At 41.9% G+C, this 18309-nt stretch overlaps 1 protein-coding gene across 1 annotated transcript in view; it reads left to right on the top strand.

Annotated features, from left to right (window-relative positions):
• LOC102443181 (nesprin-1-like) overlaps window positions 1-18309 on the top strand; it is a gene marked incomplete at both ends in the record, with an annotated part of 119186 nt that overhangs the window by 55863 nt on the left and 45014 nt on the right. The window contains 9 exon segments of the mRNA XM_023747887.1: window positions 697-870; window positions 2807-2837; window positions 2840-2997; window positions 9605-9736; window positions 10954-11063; window positions 12643-12799; window positions 13912-14043; window positions 14230-14385; window positions 14519-14728. Of these exon segments, the coding sequence (XP_023603655.1) occupies window positions 697-870; window positions 2807-2837; window positions 2840-2997; window positions 9605-9736; window positions 10954-11063; window positions 12643-12799; window positions 13912-14043; window positions 14230-14385; window positions 14519-14728 (1260 nt within the window).

Here is an 18309-nt window from a genome sequence, read left to right as displayed (position 1 = left end):
TTAACTTTTTAATGTATTAATATTATCCCCAATCATTCTATGAAACATTTGTGGAGTTTCAAAATTAAAATTAAGTGATTGGCTTGGTGTGTTTTTTTTAATATGAATTATTTGCCATCATTGAAAAAACCCACACAGAGATCTAACAATAACAACAGCAAAAAGAATTTCTTCTTTCATTTAAGAAACTAGTAACACTGGGCCACTTCTTCTTGCAGGGAATCAATTGCCTGAAATTCATGATGCTTTCCTTCTAGGTGGACCATGTGTTCTTCAGTTTGTCACAGTCCCCACCGCTCCCTACAGTTTCCCCACATTGGGGTCATGTACCTATTTCTAACCCACCATCTTATGCCATTGTTTTGTTCTAATCTTTGATCAATTTTCAACATTCACATTATCTACCTGGTCCTGTATTATGTAAGAATACTTAAACTCTAGGTGCACATTAGAATCAAAGGGAAAGATTTTTAAAAACATGAATCTTGAGACTCATCTCCAGAAATTCTGATTTATTGCTCTGGTATGTGGCCAAGGATAGTTTTTTTTGTGTGTGTTTTGTTTTGTTTTTGTCTTGCTTTTGAAGTTTCACAGTTGATTCTGGTGAGCAGCCAGAGATGAGATCATTGTTCTTGTGTTGAATCCTAATGATTTTACCTTCGGGCGATCTATGTGACCTTCTGCTTAACTCATTAGGAGAAGTTAAATGATCAGCTGGAGGAACAGAGGCAGGAACAGGCCCTGCAGAGGTACCGCTCTGAAGTCGACAAGCTGGACCACTGGCTCTTAAGCACTAAGGCCACTCTGGACGTCGCGCTGGGCACCTCCAAGGAGCCCATGGACATGGAGGCCCAGCTGGTGGACTGCCAGGTACGGAAATGACCTTGAAGGAACATGTCAACATCACGAAGCAAATTTTCAGATGTGAAAACATAATGGTAAAAAGGCTTGATAGGGATATACGATTTTTTTCCAAGCCATATACTTCACATATTTAGAGAGTAGGCAAACAATGCCTTATAAAAGCTTAAATGAAATTCAGACTTCAACTCAGTCTTTTGAAAAATTTTACCAGTAAGTTCCCAATTTTAGAAAATCTTCAACTTCCTGAAGGAAACTGTTAAAAGATCATAGATACCAAAACACTTATAGTGCCTGTATTTGGTGCTAATAAGACATTCAGAGCCAGTGAGAAGAATTGGTGTCAGTGCATCAGACTGTGGATGAATACAGCAGGAGGTGTCCCTAGGTGCTCTGTTGCAATTTTTGTTCTAATTCTGATATTTAATTTTTACAAACTTGGTCAAACTGTCAGTTTGAGGCAGACAGACTGAACACAAGAAGGTGTCTTTGGAGCAGAGAATATCCTTTCTCTGATGTGAGGTCCCTAGGAATTAAGGTAGATACAATGACATTAAGGTTTTCGTTATATTATTACTAGAGGCCCGATGCACAAAATTCGTGCAAGGGGCTCGGCCCTCGCAGCCACAGTGGCTTGCCTCGGCCCTTGCAGCCCCGGCTTCATCTGGAAGGTCATCTGGAAGGACATTTGGAATGACATCTGGAAGGTCGTTCAGCTGTCTGGCCTAATTAGCATATTACGCTTTTATTATTATAGATTGTCTTACCTCTATGTCATGAAAAATTTCAAGCACACACGTAAGTATAGAGAATAGATAATGAACTCCCTGTGCCAATCATTGAATTGCAAAGATTATCCACATATTGTACTTCACACATGGGTGACGTATGTTTTAAAAGCTCTTTCATTTAACTAACTAGCAAGTTTCTAGAAAATCCTACCTAATCTGCAGGGTTAAATATCAGTAAGCATGACTTCATATTTATCCCGTTTGACATCAGAGGAAATACACAAAAGGTGGGGAATGATACATACTTATGTACAAACTGTTCATTGATGAACATTGTCTTTTTTTTTAAAATAGGTAGGATTCCATTTTGGCCATTCCTTTTATGATTTGATATTTATTGTAGTATTGACTATTATAATTTGAATTTTTTATTTCCTTGGCAGTTTATCTATGTGTATTGAAGGCATTGTTCTTCTCTGCTTTGATGCTAAACAATAGAGCTACATGCCAGTGTTTTCTATTCTTTAGACCATCTTTTTTAAAGTTTCTTTCTGAAGAGACGTCTATTTTTAGCATTTCCTTTTAGCATTTGAAATTGCCACATGCACTTCAAAATATGTTTGTCATTACTCCCGCCATTCCCTTCAGATACCTCTATTTTTATCATTATACATAAAGTCCATAATTCCAATAATATATTTCAGGACTTTTTACAAAGCACTAAAATCATCTTTTGGCAATATTTTTAGAATCTAGAAGCATATGGAATCACACAAATATATAACACTTCCTTAGTCAATTTAAATCTAGTATTTGAGCCAGGTGTATAATTACAATGGGGGCTATTACACAGAATTGGGACCACATTATGACGTTTGGGGCTCTGGGCACTTTGCTTCCATGGGTCCCTTCTATAAAAATGGTCTTTTTCTCCTCATCTTGTTGCCTATCTAAAGTGGGCTTTCCATGTGCTGTTTTTCAATATATTTTCATTATATAATATCTAATCTTAAATAAAAGAAAAACTTAGAAGCTCAAGGTATTTTTTAAAATCTGTATATACTGTTCAAGGCTGTAGGGAACCTAGGGGAAAAAAACCCTGAAGACATTCTTTGGATGAAAGATGTAAGGAAGTGTTGTGTCTCGCTGCGGGAAACAGTCTTTGTAGAGGCCGACAGGGTGTGTGAGTTTCACCCTTATTTCTGTGCTCCCAGAACATGCTGGTGGAAATAGAGCAGAAGGTGGTGGCCTGTCGGAGCTCTCTGTCCACAATGACAACCTGCTGCTGGAGGGCAAGGCCCACACGAAGGACGAGGCCGAGCAGCTGGCGGTGAAGCTGAGAACCCTCAAGGGGAGTCTCCTGGAGCTTCAGAGAGCCCTGCACGACAAGCAGCTGAACATCCAGGTGAGGCTCCAGCCCTGATAGCGAGGCGATGCTGCAAGGACCGCCGGATCCTTGTGCGTTGCTGGCATGCCTTTTCTGAGCCCGTCCATATAAAGCAGCGGTTCTCAACCTGTGGGTCGCAACCATCGGAAAACACATATAGCATATCAGATATTTACATTACGATTCATAACAGTAGCAACATTACAGTTGTGAAGTAGCAACGAAAATAATTTTATGGTTGGGGGTCACCACAACATAAGGAACTGTATTAAAGGGTCGCGGCATCAGGAAGGTTGAGAACCACTGAAGGAAAAGGTGGGGAATGATACATACTTATGTACCTACCTGCATTACACAAACTTTGGCATAGATTTTTAAATAGGTTTTATAAGGACTGTTTGAATCTGTAGACCTGAAGGTTGCAGTGTAGGAAAAGAAAGAAATAGCAAAATCTAGCAAGACACAATTTTAAAAAATGTAAACGTGGTTCATAAATCAAGGTATCCTATAACATTTTCACATTTTTCTTTTATTCCTCCTACATTCTACTTTTCAGATATACCTAGACTTTTATTTAGGACCCACAACTTTAGGCTTGTCATGTATTCCAGGTGAATTGAACATTTTTACTATCATGTAGTGACCTTAACATTCCTTTATAGTGATTTTTGTTTTATATTACTAGAGCTTTTGGTAGGTAATATTTGCCTAGTTTATATTTTAACTTTCCTTTGATTTTACCTTTTCTGTGTTCTTATGTTGTAGATTTGCTTCTTGTAAAGAACATTTAGCTATATTTTGTTGGTTTGAAATATTTAATCAGAAAAATCCATTATTTTTAAAGTGTAGTTTAGTCCGTTTATATTTATTGTGATTACTGATATGTTTAAACTTATATCACCCAACTTTTTGTTTTCTATTTTTTTCTGCTCTTTCTATTATTTTTATCTCTTTTAACCTTTGTTTTAACTGTCTGAGAGCTTTCCTTTGCTTTTTTGCCCTCTACTTTTTAGCATGCATATCTAATAAATTCTAAGTTTATATCTTAATCTCTCTCCAGATCCATATAAGAGAACCCTAAAACACTTTTACTCAGATTTCTCCCCAGGAAACTTTCATACTGTTATTGTCCGCAATCGCAGACAATTGAATAGGTAGGAAAATTGTTATTGATTGGATAAAGGAAAAGCAATTAGCTGATATAGCATTCTCAAGGCAGTGATATCTGAAAAATTCCTTCAAGGCTAGTAGGGAGTGGTTCAATAAATTTAAGAAAAAAAGTTTTTATTTATATATTAAACAGTACATTAGACAGGTATATAAGAAAGGTTGAATCAGAATCATTTGGGGGTCTGAGATGGATTGATTCAATTTATATTATTTCTAATGGGAAAAAATGATTCAGTTTTTGAACAAATCGCTTCTCGAACAGCCTCTTGGAATGAATGAAGTTCGAGAAACGAGGTTCCACTGTAACTCAGTGGAGGAAAACCTGATGAAAAAGGAGTGAGATTGCAAGAACCAACTTGTGTAGGAGGGAGAAGATAGGATCCAGTATCAGGAGGGAAGGGGACACCCGTATTTGAGTGCAGATGCTGGCCGGGGCCGGGCCACAAAAGTTGTGGTGGGAATTCAATGGCCATTCACTGTGATTGCTTCTTTTTTCTCAGTGTAATGATTTTTTCAGACGAACCTACCTATCTTCAGTTCTCTGTTAACGGCATGATTATATGATTGAAAACATCAAACCTAATCAATAGAAAACTATTAGAAGCAATGGTTTCTTCTCTGGGATAGCTCATTTATGAAGCTCCAGCTGGGCCCTGCCCCCTGAGGCAGGTAGGAATGGAAGGGACAGCCAGATTGGTCCACGGGCACATCGGGGATTAAAAGGGCACACATCACAGGGCCTCGGGCCTGGGGAGGGAATGTGAACTGGTGAAGCAGGTCCAGCCAGGACCTTGGCAAGCATCTGAGGAGCAGCTGTGCGCTCCAGCTATCAGCACACAAGAATTTACAGTCAGCATTGCTAGGTCTTCCAGAGAAAGGAAATGAGGATTTATATCTAAAATCTTCCAATTTGAAAAAGTTAATTCTAAAATTTAAAAATAATGTGTGTGCCAAATAAAGCTTATCCAGGTGGCAGAGGTGGTTCTGCTGTTCTAACGTCCCCCCCAGCCTGGTCCCACCAGGTATTCACCAGAGACCTGGGCGAGATCCTTGAACTTCCCTTTCTTACAGATCAGTTTTCTCATCTGTAAAATGGGCATAATAATAGTATTTAACTTTAAAATATTCTGAGGATATTATGTTAAGGCAGGTAATGTTCATACTAGGCACTCAAATCACAGTGAGTATAATAATGAATAACAACAGCTAACAATTTGCAAAACACATTCTTTGTGAGGAAAGGCCCTGCTGAATGCTCGAAGGCTAGACTAGTCTGGGCTGGGCTGTGCTGACAGCCACCTGTGCTGCTCACACCTGGCAGGTGCTGCCCCGGGCCACAGAGGGTCTTCACATTGAGTCAAGGCCTGATGCAGCCTGCAGGTGTACGCTATCCTGGGGATACTGTTGTGCAAACTATTTGACTGCCTTGAAATTAGTCATTGTTCATTTTTAAAATACTTATACATTTTACCATCTTTCATCTAATGAGTTTCCAGCATGTAAGATTTTGATGGCTTGTTTTTTAAAAAATAATTAGACCTTTTTGAAGAGATTATTTTTCCAGTTGTAGGACTAAAAGGAGCGCTGTGTGGATTATTGTTGCCATGAAAAGGATTGTTCCCCTTCGTGTAGAAAGTTCAGAATTGATCTGAGATTCACTAAGGGCTGTTGGGGGAAAGACATCTTCCATCAAATGTAGATGTTAGTGAAGTTGGACCCTTCATTGGGATTGGCGAGAGTCAGGAGGACTGGAATAGCTTCCTAACTCGTTGGGGCCTTAAGCACCTCATTTCTCAGAGCTACTTATTTATAAAGTGGCCATCTCTGGTAAGGCCATTCTCTCTAACTAGTTGGACTTCTGTTTGTATCAATGAATAACCAACCTCTTTAGCTCCCCCTCCCCCATGGGTTCTTTCTCTATGTGAAGGGACACAGACTTAATGGCATATGATAATATCTCTTGAATTACGTTATCTTTTCTTTTACAAGAAGCTTAGGTCATTCCATACGCTATTATCCCCCCAGGGAGTAGTGAGTTAGCCCTATATAAATAATTAAATGCTTTATAAAGAAATGTTTTATTGACTGTTTAGCATTCTCCAGTCCTCGCTAATCTTCCAAGGAATGTTCCTGGCAAAAGCAGTTACTGTTCTAGTATTTCCAAAATAAACAGCTATGTAGCCCCGCCCACAGGGGACTCTGGGGACCGAAGTCATTTACTTCCTAGTCCCTAGCTAAGAGGGAAAACTGCTATCAAACCTCAGAGACGGTGACTGCTGTTATCTTATCCCTTCTGTCCGTGCCTTCTCATCCCAGGAATGAAATCCCAGGGGAAGGAATGCAATCCCAGCCGGATTCTCCATCCTTTCTTTTGCTTCCTGTGGCCCAAGGGTTATGTTTCAAAATGACTGAATCGGTCGGAGAAAAACTAACTGAAAAACCAACCTAACCACCTAGAACATACAGACGAGGCATCCGCCCCTCAGGTTGCCTCGTTCCCTTTTCTCTAAAGCTGTGGCTTCCATCCGTCAAATATGACTGGCTGTCTAGCCGGTCTTAGAATCTGAACATGTGTGTGTGCGTGGGCAGTGACGACGCTGTCCTTAGACCCGGCGTCGCTGCTGTCCTTTTTCTAAGCGCACATTTGGCACGAGGGCTTTGAAAGGACAGCTCTCCGTCAGACAGGCCTGGCCTGTGTTAGAAGGATGGGGTGGTGAACGGAGACGTTATCATGTGCGTCTTCAGCTCTGAAAACCAACTGTTCTAAGAGCAGAGCAGGGGGAGGTGACAGGATCCCACCCAAGAGAGACAGCAGGTCATGGCCTTGACCTCTGTTTGTGGCTCTGATTGGGGACAGCGGTCAGCCTCCTACACTGACTCCTTTGGGGTCGTCCTCTCCTGGTCCCTGTCGACCTGCTGCCTCATCCTTGTCGGGAGGTCCCAGGTCTCTCAGAACTAATTCTGGGTCAGTGGTGCATTCTCAGATGGAGAGCATCTGCTTCGTGTGGAAATGCCTGGGCGTTAGTCCTGGAGGAGTGTCCGTTCAGCCCACACCCGCACCTTCAGGAAGGTCACTGTTTTTCTGTGGGAGGCTTTCCTGCAGGAGTGGGAATGTTCTCAGCGGGGTGTCACTGAGCACGCATTCCGAAGGCCCTGCAACATGGAGACGGCATATTTTAGACCGGTGGCGTTGTTCTGTCTACACCACATTCTCTGTCTGTGAAGCTGGATCATCTTAAAGGAAAGTACTGTGAGCTCAGGTGGCTCGGAGTCTGGGAAGAGATTATGGGTAACATTCCCTGTAGGTTTCACTGTTTTCTCGTTTCCTTCAGTTTATTTCACTTCAGACACTGATAGCAACTTTGCAAAGTTTATCATCTCAAACGTTTTACAATTTGATAATGGGATTTTAATGAATAGAAGGATAAACAGACACCGCCTATTTCCCTGTCATAGTGTCTACGTAAGAAACGTCCAAATATGCAGAGAATTTTTATGAGTTTATTTGAGCCAAACTGACAACATATGGCAAGATCTCAAATGCTCAGGAGAATAAGCTTCATTTATGCGTTTGAAATGAAGGAGGGGAAAGAAAGATGACCTGGAGGTGGGAAAAGCAAGGCGGGGACTGGGTTACAGGATAGTGAACAGATTATGTGCTCTCTGGAGGGGGCAGGGATTGGTCCACAGGTGTGTTAACCTAAATGCCCAGAGACAATGGACAGGGCTTGTCTAAGGCAAAGGTATGCCTGGTGAGTGACTTCCCACCCTGATGGCCCAGGTAGGAATTTATGATCAAAACACCCTGTGAGGTAACTTTCCAGAATCCCTTTTCCCCCATTCACAATAGTTAGTGCAATTCTGAATATCAGAGGAGCTAAGGGGCTTTGTGGGCACTCAGGCGGATGAGCCGGCGTGGTGGCTGGATCCCATTCTGTGATCAAAGTCAGCAAAGAACCAAAGGACAGCAGCAGCAGCTCCCAACTAGACAGCAGGCCCACTCCTCTATGAAATGACCTATAAAATCTCTGCCCTCCCCGCCCCCACCCTGCTCCAAACACACTGGGCCCTTCACTGTGCTGCTCTCTATGAGATGCCAAGCCTCTTCCTTCCCCGGCCTTTGCTCTGCTGGTCCCAGGGCCTGCAGGGCCCTCCCCTACCTTTGCCATTGTTCTGGGCTCCGTGTAACTGTCTCTGAGGATGCCTGCCCGGAGCAGCCTCGGAAACCTTTCCCCTTCACTCTGTCCATCATCTGCTTTCCTGTTCTCTGTAGCTCTTACCTTCTCTTGCTTGCTTATTGTTTGTCTCCCCAGTAGGGCCCCTGTCTGGCTCCTTCTTGAAAAAAATATCCCCAATGCCTGGAATAGTGGTTGACACACAGTAGGTACTTAAGAAGTACTTAGTGAATGAGCTATATTCAAATTGTGCAGTTTATCCTCTGACATATACACGTAGGTGAGTAGAAAATCTCTCAGTAGGAATGAATCCCATTCTGATATGAGTGCGTTAGGGCCTTGCAAATTCCGTCAGAACAAGCAAGCAGGGAGGATACATTCCTACCAGATAATACAGAATTACGTTGGTCTTTCTCCTTATTTATTTGTTTGTTTTTAATTTTTGTATTTTTTAATATATATTTTTATTGATTTCAGAGGGGAAGGGAAAGGAAGAGAGAGATAGAAATATCAATGATGAGAGAGAATCATTGATCGGCTGCTTCCTGCATGTCCCGCACTGGGGATCGAGCCCACAACCTGGGCATGTGCCCTTGACCAGAATCGAACCTGGGACCTTTCAGTCTGCAGCCCACTGAACCAAACCAGCTAGGGCTGAATTTCTCCTTCGTCGAAGCCAGTGGTGGCGGCGAATGGCAGTGGGGTCTGGTCCTGGTGGTGTGAGTAGAGGAAGTGAGATCTAGAATTACTATGTTCTTCTGGAAAATATTGTGGAATAATGCCTGGTGATCATATCAGTCAACTAAAAAGTCCAGCTTCTAAATAGGCAGTTTTGCCCTCAAATATGTCTGAGTATAATCATCTATTTATTGTTCTTCCTCCTACAAATGCCATAAGTTTGATGGGTTTTGTGTTACCATTGTTTTAATATATTTTTATTGATTGCAGAGAGGAAGGGAGAGAGAGAGATGGAAACATCAATGATGAGAGAGAATCATTGATTGGCGGCCTCCTGCATGCCCCACACCGGGGATCGAGCCTGCAACCCAGGCATGTGCCCTTGACCAGAATCGAACCCGAGACCCTTCAGTCTGCAGGCTGACGCTCTTTCCACTGAGCCAAACCAGCTAGGGCCATTTTTTTTTTTTTTAAATATGGTTTCCCATCTAAATGGAGCCGCTTTGGTATTATTGAGACCACACTGAAGCAGCTGCCACTCCGCTCTGGTCAGGGTTTGCCTGTGTGCGGATGACTCTTGATTTCTGTCTCATTAAAAACAGGGAGCAGCGCAAGAGAAGGAGGATAGCGACGGTGACCCAGCTGCCACCCAGAGGCCCGGTGTCCAGGACTGGCTGGCCCAAGCTCGCTCCACATGGGCCCTCCAGCGACAGAGCAGTCTCCAGCAACAAAAAGTAAAGCATTTCCTAACCTCTCTCTAGCCTGCAGGTGTGCCAAGCACTCACCAGAGAGAAACACTTACAGCAGTTCTCAACCTGTGGGTCGCGACCCCTTTGGCGGTCGAATGACCCTTTCATAGGGGTCGCCTAAGACCCTCCTGCATATCAGATATTTACATTACGATTCATAACAGTAGCAACATTACAGTTATGAAGTAGCAGCGAAAATAATTTTATGGTTGGGTCACAACATGAGAACTGTATTTAAAGGGCCAGAAGGTTGAGAACCACTGGCTTAGAAGAACAAGTTTCTTGTGTTCTAAAGACAGAATGCACCTTTGTCTGCTCTTCCCAGAGACCCGGCCAAATGGTTCAGCATATTTCCTCATGACCACTGGAATGCTTGGCCATTTTTCTGTGGTTTTGTTTGTTTGTTTTATTTTATTTTCTACTTTTGTGCTTGGTCATTTTAAAGTCTATTTTTTTAATAAAAGCTTTACAAATAATGTAACAATTAAAATCCTTATCGAGATTATCTGCTCTATTTTCAGACTTGCCCCAATTTCAGACTATTTTATATAAAAACCTCAGGAAGACCTCTGAAAATTGGTGAAAGTCTGAGTTACATGTTTTTTTAAAATAAATGTAATTTATTTTCTACTTTCAAGTAGATACCATCACAAAATTGGATTGCAAATTATTGCCTAGTGAAAATAATGAGCTTTGATGAATAAGAATGATTCCTCATTGATACCTTAACTTTATGAATCGGACATATTAAATTATTTTTTCAAAGAGCAAAGGCATTTATCACTAAATATGAAAAAGTAAAACTGAATTCAATGATAAACAAACTTATCAAGTAAGCGGGGAATTAAAGAACAGCTGCTCTCGAGGACCGGTCTCAGCTGGGAAAAAGGCAGCATTCATTTTGAAAATTGAAAGTTCATGTTGTACCACTTGAGGGCACCATTGCCCAGCAAAATGTTAATTTTCCATTGATTTTTTTTTTTCCTCCAAGATTTTTCAGGTCTGTTTTATCAAAGCCATGAAAGCTGTAGAGTAGTTTGGAGAGATGTGTGAGCCTTTCCCTCCACCACACCTTTTATGCAACGTGCAAACTTAAACATGTCTGCACGAGTTCTCTGAGGCTGTTGTAGACATAGAACCATGATTGCAGATGATGCTCATGAAATCACAAGCTGTGTTTGTTTGTTCTTTTCCTTGAGCAGGAGTTGGAGCAGGAGTTAGCAGAACAGAAGAGCCTTCTCCGGTCAGTAGCCAGTCGTGGAGAGGAAATCCTCACCCAGCACTCAGCGGCAGAGACCTCTGGTGGTGCTGGGTAGGTTTCCACACGCTCTTTCTATTCTGGTCACTGATTCCATAACATCTGAAGAAATGCAAGCATCTTAATCAAACTTTTATTTTAAACACGTGCAAAAATTTAATCATTATTTTTTCTCTTTAGGATATATAGTTTACTTGCATTTTGAATATTTTATTGTGTGGCATGAGTACAGCTAGGGAGTGTGAGGGCTAACTTATTTGTCTTCTTTCCAGTATGCTCAGCATATCTGTCCCGAGAAGATACATGAGTTTGTTTTTTAAAAATCAAATAGGGGAAAAAATAAAATAAACATTATAAAATTATATTTCTTTCTGAATATCTAACTGCAAAACATTTTCCCTGTAAGAACCTATCTTCCCTCAACCTCATTCTGCCTACGAAAGATGTTGCTTTTTCTCGAGGATCTGTTTTTATAATTTCTGCATGCAAGCTCATTGAGCTTTGTGTCCTGTAGTAGAGTGGAGAAGGAAAGTCTTATACACAGAAGAGTAAAGTATTAGAAGAAAAATGAAGGAAGTTGGACAATGTTCAAGTTGAAGACTTGAGTCTGAGGGTTGGGAAGGAAAGTAGAGAGGAATGACCCCTCTGTTTTGAGTGAGGTCTGGGTTTTATTCTAGTTCAACTGCTGTCACCATGGAGAAGTAACTCAGCTCTGAGCCCTGGTTTGCTCCTCTGTGAAATGAGAATAAGAAGGGACTATCTTCTTCACAGAGGGGTTGTGAAAGCTGTGAATGTCACAAATCAAATGTGCATTTATTTTTTATTTTATTTTTTTAAACATTTTTTTAAATTGATTTCAGAGATGAAGGGAGAGGGAGAGAGAGATAGAAACATCAATGATGAAAGAGAATCATTGATCGGCTGCCTCCTGCACACCCCACACTGAGGATCTAGCCCGCAACTCGGGCATGTGCCATGACTGGGAATCCAACCGTGACCTCCTGGTTCATAAGTGGACACTCAAGCACTGAGCCATGCCGGCTGGGCTAATGTGCATTTATTTTTAATGTTTGTAAATTAGTTGACATTCAATATTATATTAGTTTCAGGTGTACAGTGTATGGTGCAGGGATTTAAAAACTCAGCTCTGTGTCACCCTAAGAGCCACAGTCATCCTCAGATGCACACTGCTGCCTGTCCTGAAGGATGAGGCGCAGGTGCCTTCCTCTCGTGTCCTGCACCCTAATCCACGTCCTGAAACCTGGCCTTGGACTCAGGGTAAAAACTCGCAGAGACCAAGTAGCATTTTTATGGTTTTTAATTAATTTGTGGGCTATTTGTCAAAGAATACGAATCCATGTACTTTCTGATCCCCAAAGATACAATTATTTTTATCTTTAATGTTGAGCTATTTTCAGTGTATTTTTAAATTATCATTGTGGCCCTGGTTGCATTATCCTATATTTGTTTATGGTTAGACTCACATTTTTTAAAATTTTAATTTATTTTTTTTAAGTGTAAGCTAATAACCAGAGTAATCTGGTTCTAATTTTAGAGGCCACAGCTCATGCACGCAATAAGTGATCACCTTTTTGCCCACATTGTAAACTTGGATTGTTTATTCTTCTAATAGTGAAAAACCTGCTGTGTCATCCCAGGAGTTGGGGATGGAGGGAGAGCAGGCCCCTGCGGAAGGCCAGATGCGGATGAAGTGGGAGAGCCTCCAGCAGGAAGTCAGTGCCAAGCAGAGGCTGCTGCGGGACGCCCTGGCGCAGGAACAAGAGCAAGTGGTACCGCACGTTCTCTCTTACGTATTCTCTCTCGTAGAAGATGCCCAGCGTGGCTGAGACAGTGTAACTGTGCAGTCCTCTATATTTTCATTTCCAATGCAAAATACGTCAGGAAACAAATGATTCTTCCTACATGTTTCCTAACAAGCCCATTTCACATTTCCCCTAGTGATGGCATGTTTATATGTGAAAATTTGATTTCTAGGTACCACTTTTCCTCAGAGATAATCCATATCTGATTACTCATTAGCATAAATCATTACATTGTGTCTCCCCCTTTTGTACGACTTTGAAAGTTAGGGATGTAAATTAGGGATGTATATACGTCTAGGATAAAAAAAATTCCAAAAATCTGGAACTAAATTGTCAAGTCATCTTACTTTTCCTCACTACTTCTAGTATTTAATAGTTTCAGAAGACCTTAATGAGACACTATTGCAGCGGTTCTCAACCTGTGGGTCGCGACCCCTTTGCTGGTTGAATGACCCTTTCACAGGGGTCGCCTAAGACCCTCCTGCATATCAGATATTTACATTACGATTCATAACAGTAGCAACATTTCAGTTATGAAGTAGCAACGAAAATAATTTTATGGTTGGGTCACAACATGAGGAACTGTATTTAAAGGGCCAGAAGGTTGAGAACCACTGCACTATTGGGACCTCGGTGGTTCTAAAAGGCAGGGGGAGCCAGTGGTCAGCTGGAATTGCTCCTGTAACCCAGGTGCAGGCTGGTTTGCAAGATGGGTAGGTGCTGAGTGATGTTGGACTTGACCCAGTCAAGCAAGCCACACCCAATGGAATTGAAGATAGCAACAGAAGGTTCCAGAGAAATAGCTATTAGTTTGCTCCAAGCAGAAGCCAGAGAGTCAGAGGAATGGGCACCTTGGAGAGCTAGTGAGTGAGGCTAGAACCCAGGCAAGCCCGCGGTGCTCACCGCAGCCATGGCCCAGCAGGCTTTCGACAATAGAAACTAGTCCTGTGTCCTGAGCTAGCACACACCTGGGCCCTTCCACGGCAGTGGCATGAACGGAGTAAACTCCAGGACTTCCCTTTGGATCTGAGGAACCTGGACACAGTGCTCTTATGTAAGCCGCCCCTGTTTGTCTGCAGCTTTTCAGCAGGCCGAACCGGCTCCTGGCTGGCGTGCCCCTGTACAAAGGAGACGGGCCGGCCCACGATAAATCAGCAGTGACGTCCTTGCTCGATGGGTTGAACCAGGCCTTTGAGGAGGTCTCATCCCAGGTAAGGCTGCGCTCTGAGTTTGCTCATGGATCTTCTTGAGGTTTCCCACCCCTGGGCATGAACTCTTGAGACCCAACCCTAGTGAATAGCTCTGAATGACCCTAAACTCCAAAGACTCATCCTGGTAATTTTCTTTGATTTCTCAAAACGCTGTAATGAATTCCTTCTTCCACTTCTTTTTTCCAGGGCGGAGGGACAAAGAGGCAGAACATTCACTTGGAGCAGAAGTTATATGATGGAGTCTCGGCTACCTCTACGTGGCTGGATGATGTTGAAGAACGTTTACTTTTTGCCACAGCCCTTACACCAGAAGAAACTGAGACTTGCCTCTTCAACCAAGAGGTAAGTTTGCCAGCCTATGCCTGTGAGTATACGGCATTACACAGCACCTGACTTCCTAGGGGGTAAAGACCTGATTTGTATATAGATTCCTGGGTCTAAACACTCAAATGGTCTTCTTTTTGATCAATCCTAGACTCTTGCCAAAGATATTAAGGAAATGTCTGAAGAGATGGATAAGAACAAGAACTTGTTTTCCCAAGCGTTTCCGGAGAACAGTGATAACCGCGATGTTATTGAGGACACTTTGGGGTGTCTTTTGGGGAGGCTGTCCTTGTTAGACTCAGTAGTAAATCAGCGATGTCATCAGATGAAGGAAAGACTTCAGCAAATACTGAATTTCCAGGTAAGACATTGTCAAGAGTTGTTTGCCCATCCTCCATGCAAAGAGTTATTAGTTTGCTCTAAGCAGAAGCCAGAAGAGGGTGTCATAAACAGGATGTCTAACTGAGGTATGATATACCTAGACCTATTTTTTTCTTCAAATGAACAATGAGGAGCAAGAAATCACAGAAAAACTAGGGCAGTGGTTCTCAACCTTCCTAATGCTGCGGCCCTTTAATACAGTTCCTCATGTTGTGGTGACCCCCAACCATAAAATTATTTTCATTGCTACTTCTTAACTGTAATTTTGCTACTGTTATGAATCGTAATGTAAATATCTGATATGCAGGATGTATTTTCATTGTTTGAGACCCACAGGTTGAGAACTGCTGAACTAGGGGATTGAACTCGTATTAGAAAACTGACTTTTATTCTCCCAGAAATGGAACTTGAGAAAACCAGCTAACTATACTAAGGGCTGAATAGGAATTTAAACTCAACCAATAAAAGTCATATTTATGGCACAGTATAATTACAATTTCCAGTTGATAATAGTAGCGTTTAAAACATATAACCAAAAAAACATGCAGGCAGGGCTATAATACAGAGTGAAGCCTGGACCCCAATACCCAGGCCCATTGCAAGTGACTGTGGCCTAATTAGTTCCACCTGCGCTCAAACATATTGCATTACTTCCCAGTCCTCACTCCTCAGGCTGACTGCCTTTTAGCCCAGACTGGAGACTGTTGCCAACTGAATAACTGTGTGCTTATAAAACTTTTCCTATGACTATAAATTTCAGCAAATGCAAAAGTAGCTGATAACCGTTTAATGTTGATTTTCATTCCTAATAAAAAGTCACCTTTGGGAATACATAAGTTTTAACTGAATTTTATTTTTAACAGACATAGAAGTTTTACAAAATGGATATCTGTGATTAGGGCTAAGAGTTTTATGTAAAAGTTTTGATTTAAAAAAAATACTGTAAAATGTTAAATAAATGTAGCATTAGCCAAGACACAAGGAATTTTCTGTGTATATATCTAGAGCAAGCATGTCAAACTCATGGCCAGTGGGCCGCATGCCTCACTTAATTGAGGCATGAGGCCCACCGGCTGTGAGTTTGACATGTTTGATCATTCTAGAGCAGCGGTTCTCAACCTGTGGGTCGCGACCCCTTTGGGGCTCGAACGACCCTTTCACAGGGGTCACCTAAGACCATCAGAAAACACATATATAATTACATATTGTTTTTGTGATTAATCACTATGCTTTAATTATGTTCAATTTGTAACAATGAAATTTGGGGTCACCACAACATGAGGAACTGTATTAAAGGGTCGTGGCATTAGGAAGGTTGAGAACCACTGTTCTAGAGGGACAAATTACCACTGCCTTCAGGTAATTTACATTCTTAAAACTACAAAGTAAAATTACCACAAACATTTGTGTATCATTTTTTTATTCACAAAATATTTTCACATATACTCTTGTCTTTAATCTTCACAACATCTCTAGTAGCTAAGCATTGTTCTAATATTCATTTTGCAAAGTCAAAAGAGCAAAAATTAAGAACAAAGTCTCCAGCCCAGCTGGTGTGGCTCAGTGGATTGAGCTTCGCCCCAAGGACCAAGAGGTCCTGGGTTCAATTCTCTGTCAGGGCACATGCCAGGGTTTCGGGCTCTATCCCCGGTAGGGGGCGTGCAAGAGTCAGCCAATCAATGTGTCTCTCTCATTGATGTTTCTAACTCTCTCTCTCCCTTCCTCTGTGAAATCAATAAAATATATTTAAAAATAATAATAAAACTGTCTCCGTCCTGTCCAGCATGGCTCAGTGGTTGAGCATTGACTTATGAACCAGGAGGTCACTTTTCGATTCCTGGTCAGGGCACATGCCTAGGTTTGGGCTCGATCCCCAGTGTTGGGTGTGTAGGAGGCAGCCGATCAATGATTCTTTCTCATCATTGATGTTTCTATCTCTCTCTCCCTCTCCCTTCCTCTCTGAAATCAATAAAAATATATTTTTAAAAAAAGAAATAAAGAACAAAGTCTCCAAAGCCAGTCCCCCTGAGTTCAAATTCTGGCTTTGTTACCTACTGCTCTATAACCTTAGCTGCCTCTCAGAGCCTTCATGTCTGCAACTCTTAAATCACACCCTGCTAACTGCCTCATAGGGTTTTGTGGTAATGCAAACAATATCATATCTCATAAACAAAACCCTTGTTTCTAGCAACATTTTTCCAGTGCTGTTATTACATTTTCCTATTTAGTCTGCAACTAGGCTTGCAGATTGGTTTGGGTTTGAGTTAGCGACAGCTATTGCCTTTTAGAATCATATGCTTCTTTCTACTTCTCCTGTTCATTGCTTTAAAAAAAAATTACTGCACAATCCACTCACGATTTTGCTTTTTAGCCTGACATTTTGTTTTTTTGTTGTAGTTTTTTTTTTGGAATATATTTTTATTGATTTCACAGAGGGAGGGAGAGGGAGAGAGATAGAAACATCAATGATGAGAGAGAATCATGAATCGGCTGACTCCTGCACGCCCCCTATTGGGGATCAAGCCCACAACTCAGGCATGTGCCCTTGACCAGAATCAAACCTGGGACCCTACAGTCCACAGGCCAACCCTCTATCCACTGAGCCAAACCGGCCAGGGCTAGCCTGACATTTTGTGTGGTGATGCTCCCACACGGCCTGAAAGTTGATTTTTCTTCCTTGCTGTGACTGTCCTTCTCCTGGTGAGGTGGCCAGAATTTTTAATCTTGGTGACAGGCACTTGCCCCCAGTGAAGAGGATGTGATCAAACTTCACCCTGTGACGGACACCCAGCCCATCAGACACATTTCCGACCGATAAGGAATTTGCTGATTTTGGAGGAGTGGGGGCAGGGCAGGATTAAACTTTTTATCATTCCCACTTTGTTCCAGTTTATTATTCCCTTTAGAATTGAATACCAAAATTCTGATAGTTATCTCATTTTTGTACAACTCTAACTCAATATAAATACTTGAACTTTTTTATTGATTGATTTTTTTTTTTTGAGGGAGGGAGAGAGAGGGGGGTGGGGAAGGATTGAACCAGAACCTTGGCTATCAGGACGCTGCTCTAACCAACTGAGCTACCGGCCAGGGCATAGTTGGACTTTTAAGTGAGTAATGTTTGTGGACAAAAGGCGTGGCTAAGGTCTTCTGGTGTTTTCTCTTAATATGTCTTTGGTCATCATGAAAATAGTTCTTTTCTAAACTTCTGGATGGCTTTTTATAAGCTTGTGCACATTCTTTGAAACTAGGGAAAAGCAGGAAGTGAGGGAGAGAGAGAAGTAGAGGAGAGAGGAAGAAAGGAATCATATTATTATTCTTTTTTTTTTTTTAATTTCAGAGGGGAAGGGAGAAGAGAGAGACAGAAACACCAATGATGAGAATCATTGATCAACTGCCTCCTGCATGCCCCACACTGGGGATCCAGCCCACAACCTGGGCATGTGCCCTCACTGGGAATCGAACTGTGACCTCCTGGTTCATAGGTCGATGCTCAACCACTGAGCCACGTCAGCCGAACGGATAGCTGCATTTTAAATGATGACAATGAAATGGACGTTT

This window comes from Myotis lucifugus, unplaced genomic scaffold (genome assembly GCF_000147115.1).
Source record: "Myotis lucifugus unplaced genomic scaffold, Myoluc2.0 scaffold_1031, whole genome shotgun sequence".
NCBI lineage: Eukaryota > Metazoa > Chordata > Mammalia > Chiroptera > Vespertilionidae > Myotis > Myotis lucifugus.
The sequence above is the reverse complement of the archived record's forward strand: the minus strand, read 5'-3'. Positions and strand labels throughout refer to the sequence as shown.